Source organism: Chiloscyllium plagiosum, unplaced genomic scaffold, assembly GCF_037043375.1.
Source record: "Chiloscyllium plagiosum isolate Xiang-an unplaced genomic scaffold, Cpla_swu_hap1 HiC_scaffold_32, whole genome shotgun sequence".
NCBI lineage: Eukaryota > Metazoa > Chordata > Chondrichthyes > Orectolobiformes > Hemiscylliidae > Chiloscyllium > Chiloscyllium plagiosum.
Window position 1 is genome coordinate 51575147 of NW_028270170.1, and position 4568 is coordinate 51579714.

Sequence of the window (4568 nt, forward strand, 5' to 3'; positions counted from 1 at the left end):
GTTGAGCATTTTGACCAATCGAATTGCCTCTGGAACACAACACTACATCTACATTTAAGAAGAAAACATTTGGGTCTAGGCTACCTTCTCAAAATACTTTTGAGGGGATCTGTTCTGGTCCATAACATTATCCCCAGGGAGGGCAAATAGACCACCCATACCTTATCACAGCAACAGCCTGGTCCCTCTTGGAAAGATGGAATATAATGAGAAACTCTCAACAATGGGTTATTCTGATCATCCAGTAGATTTAACAATTGATGTGAAGGGATATTTCAGTGCATTTTTCAGCTGTTCCCTGAACTTGGTTTGAGTAACAGCATAAATACAAGTGTTTGTGCAGCAACTCAGGAGCTGCAGCATGAAGCCACATTCCTGTACAAAACCATGTATATATACAGAGCGATAGCCCAGTAACCACATTCGCCTACAGATAGAAAACAGCATTAATGTGGCCCATAATAGGATGAAATTTGCTGAGATAACAAACAGTAAAATAATGGACTTCCTTCGATTCTCCATCTCTGTGTCTCTGGATCCCTGGCCACTGCTGGGAGTCCGGAGTCTCCTGCGAGCTCTGCTGCTCAGTAAAATGTGTCTCACGGTGAAAACATTTAGCAGCAAAATCAGGACAAATGGGACAGCTGGGGTGAGAATATGATGGAGAAATTCTATTGTTACCCAGATTCGAGAAAACAGAGTCATGAGTGTTACATCACAAAACCAAGGGTCATTCCTCAGTGAATATCGACCCATTAACATAAAGTACCAGAAAATATTCTTTAATCCACTCAGCACAGTCACAGTTCCCAGAACCACGGCTGCAGTTTTCTTGTGGCAATATTTGCTTTTCAGCTTCTGGCAACTAATGGCCACAAACCGATCAAAGGTGAAAGTGACGGTGAACCAGACAGAACAGTCAGTGGCTGCATAAAGCAGGATGGCGTGGATATTACACACTGGGATGGACTCCAGGAAAACAAACTGCTCCTCATAAACAATTGGAATGTGCCTCAATATCAGATCAAGGATGATAACCACGAGATCAGCTGCTGCCATGGCCACCAGGTAATAAGTAACACATTTTGAGAGACCACACTTACCCTGAGACAAAATCACAATCGTCACTATGTTAACTGTAAGAGAGGGAATTAAACGAGGATTATTCATCAGGTTGAATCAAAGGAATTGATTTGACTCATGATTTACTGTCTTTTCCATGTATGTTACTGTGCCTGATGAATTGAAATGATTGTACCTGCCACAGGATTATCTGCTTGAGACAGATTAACATTCAAAGAAAGCAAGTATAAAATGCAAATTATAATTAGGGATGGAATGAAACATGATGTTATAGAATATTGGATAAAAGTCACCGCTAAGCTGACATTTTCATTCCACCTGCAGTGAAGAGATGAACGGGGGTAAAGAGCAGAGACAGAGCTGGCCTGAGAACAGCAATGAGATTAGAGTAGAGAGAGACGGCTGAATAAAGAGTGTGGCAGAATAAAACCAAGACCAGCCACCAGAGTGAGAGTAAGCTTAACAGGGCAATTGAAGAGCACAGACGGGTTAGAGACCAGCAAATATGTCAATGAATCTAAAAAACTGTCAATGTGTCAATATTGGAATGGAACACAATTTCTCTGACATATGGAAGATCGAGGGTTTTGATGGGACAGACACAATGTTTGAATGACCCAAGATCCAGAGGGTTTACCTTTTGAAAGGCTCATACAATTTCCATCTGCAGTAAATTCCTGAGCCCATTTACATTTGCAGTTCAGCTGATCCATGGCTGACTCTTAAATTATTTGAATCTTCAGATAGTTTACAAAACTCTCACCTAATGTTGATGAGCAATACAGATAAGGTGTAACATAAACATTTTTTTATGTTGCTATTGTCTTACCAGACCACAGGAGCTGCTCTCTCATTACAGAGAGAAGTGACTGGTGGTGATTGTACCTGAGGGCCACAGAAATCGGGCAAGGGAAGAGATTCACAAGGAGAGTCCTTCATGGTAACCACAAAGTGGTGATGGGAATTGAACCCACACTGCTCTGTAAACCAACAATCCAGCAACTGAGCTAAACCAATTCCCAACATAAATAACATGAGACATTGGATAACAGAAGAACAACAAGGTCTGCAACCACTTTTAGAAGATATTAAAATGTGGTTGGCAGGTAAGTGGCACTTGACAGCATTTAATTCTGTTGTTTGCTTCATACGTTTGTCTCATGACCATGCTGGTTTAAACTTTCTCCCTCCCTTTTCCCGCTTATTTTCAACTGTTCTTGAATTACTTGCTGTATCCCAGCTGTAAGACCAATCCAAAGTACATGTTCAAAGTCTCTATTTCCTTGTTTCCCTCAGTGTCCTATTCAATGGAACAAAGTCTCACTTTACCATCTCTTTTTGTCTTTTCACAGACTTGAGGAAGTGTTTGGTGTGTATTTATTGAGCAGACAGACTCAGGAAAAGATGGAGATGGGTGACATAATGGATGTGGTTATCAGGGGATTGGGATGGAGAGGTGAAGGGGGTTGAAATCAGCTTTGTGTACACGAGAACCCAAGGTTGGGACCATTCTGCTTCAACCTTAGCCTTTGGTCAGGGAAGGGGTTTGTATCAATGCACAGGGAATGGGATTTGTCATTGGAAATGAAGCAACTGGTTACAGGCTTCACAAAATGTCAACGACAGGAACAATAACAGAGTTAAATATGGGTCATCAAGTCAATAACTAGTTAGAGAGACTTACCAGGGACACCAAGAATAGCCAGGATGGGATAGTAACCGACTTGAATAACCTGAAGTGTGTATCTGATGCGCCATTCTAATGGGATTCGATCTAGAGAAAGCATGTAGAGAGCGGAATCTAATCCTTTGTCCATTGTTGTAAATTCCAATCTATTCTCAGATTCCAATCTCTCCTTTCCCTCTGTCCAGAGGCCTGTTGCTGCTGGAAGGTGATGTTCCTGCTGATCCTGTGGGGTAATGCATTAAAAGGAACCTCTTATTAATAAAAGTCAGAAACCCTCCAGTGACACAATTAGGATCCATGGAGACTGACATCAGTCAGAATCACTGAACAACCAAATCCAATTAACCTCTTTCAATCCAGCACTTTATGTCCCACCATAAACTAAAACAGTTACATTACACCCAGACAGGCGAAGAGGGAATTTGGAGAAATTGCATAAAGGTCAGTCTGAAACATTCAATCCTTCTTGGGAAGGGGGGTTACCAGACAAGCAGGGGAGGTTTATAAACGTAGAGATGGCTAAACCCTTTAATTACAGAACAGCCAGTCTAATGTCAATAAAATATATAAAGGGAGCTCTTAAATTTTATATCTTGGGACAATTTAATGTGGGGCTTAGAAAAACCATGAGATAATATTTGACAAGTAGCAAACATACATGAAAGGAAAATCGCTTCTGACTCATTTTATGAAATTCTGTTGGTGAAGTAACAGAGAAGATGAGGAATAGCTATTGGGTTAATCCATTTGGTTGTCGATGGGCTTTTAATTCACACACATTAAGAAACTGAAAAACGTTGATGAAAAAGGTGCAGTGGGAGTGTGGATAAGGCATTGGTTAGGGGACAGATTATAATGGGAATGGGTGAATGGTCATGGTTCAGATTGGAAGGGGAGAACACCGTGATATTGCCCCGGGGTCAGCATTGGCAGCACTGCCCTTTCTGAAACATACGATTGACCTTAACTGATAAATAATGGACATTATTTCAAGGACACATTCACTACGAGGAGGATTTTAAAAGCTGAGGAGAAAAAAGGAAATTGTTTTCAGATGCAGAGAGTTGTTTAAATCTGGGAATCTACTGCCTCAGGACTTGATGGAAGCAGATTCAATCCTGGGTTTCAAATGGAACAGGATAAATCATGTTATGAGGAATTTTCAGTTCCAGCGAACATAGCAGGCAGGGTAGACAAAACAAAGCAATTCCTTCAAAGGCAAAACCAAATAGGTTCCATCTGTTTTGTAAAAATCTTGGGTTTTGTGATTATGAAATCCAGCCAGTCTTCCCTTCTGTGTAATTGCTGATCAGTAGACTTTAGCGGGAAGCATGGTCATGTTCCTATCCATAATCAGGAGCACGAGGCTAATATTCCGGGAATATCAGTTCAAAGTTCATTGCAGCAAGTGATCAATAACATTGAGAATTAAAAACTTCCCTCATGGTGGCTACGTGGTCATTATTGTGAAAACCCACTTGGTTCATAATATACTTTAGGGAAGGAAATCTCCCATTCTTGGCCAGTCTGGCTGACACGGGGCTCCAGACCAAGGTGATTGACTCTGATTCTTAATTGTTCTCCAAAATGAAACAACTCAGCTAAGGGCAATTAGGGACAGGCAACAAATGTCCACATCCCATCTCAAATAAAAGCTTAGAATACGAAACTGGTCATGTCTTTTTCTTCTGATTAAGTGTACACCCCTCCAGCAGACCCTTAGGGAGAGACGGGCCCAGCCGGACAGTCACATGTCTGCCCTGCTGCAGCTTCTGGCCAATGAGGGCCATTGTGTCCC

The 4568-nt window shown here is 41.5% G+C and overlaps 1 protein-coding gene across 1 annotated transcript; it reads right to left on the bottom strand.

The window, feature by feature from the left end:
* Positions 1 to 237: 237 nt before the first annotated feature.
* LOC148141828 (putative G protein-coupled receptor 139) lies at positions 238 to 2906 on the bottom strand. Its single transcript, XM_087977614.1, has 2 exons — positions 2768 to 2906; positions 238 to 1136 (listed from the first exon to the last, which is right to left on the bottom strand). Exons 1-2 carry the CDS (start codon positions 2898 to 2900, stop codon positions 238 to 240), a joined length of 1032 nt encoding a protein of 343 aa, XP_087833740.1. The 5' UTR covers positions 2901 to 2906.
* Positions 2907 to 4568: the final 1662 nt, after the last annotated feature.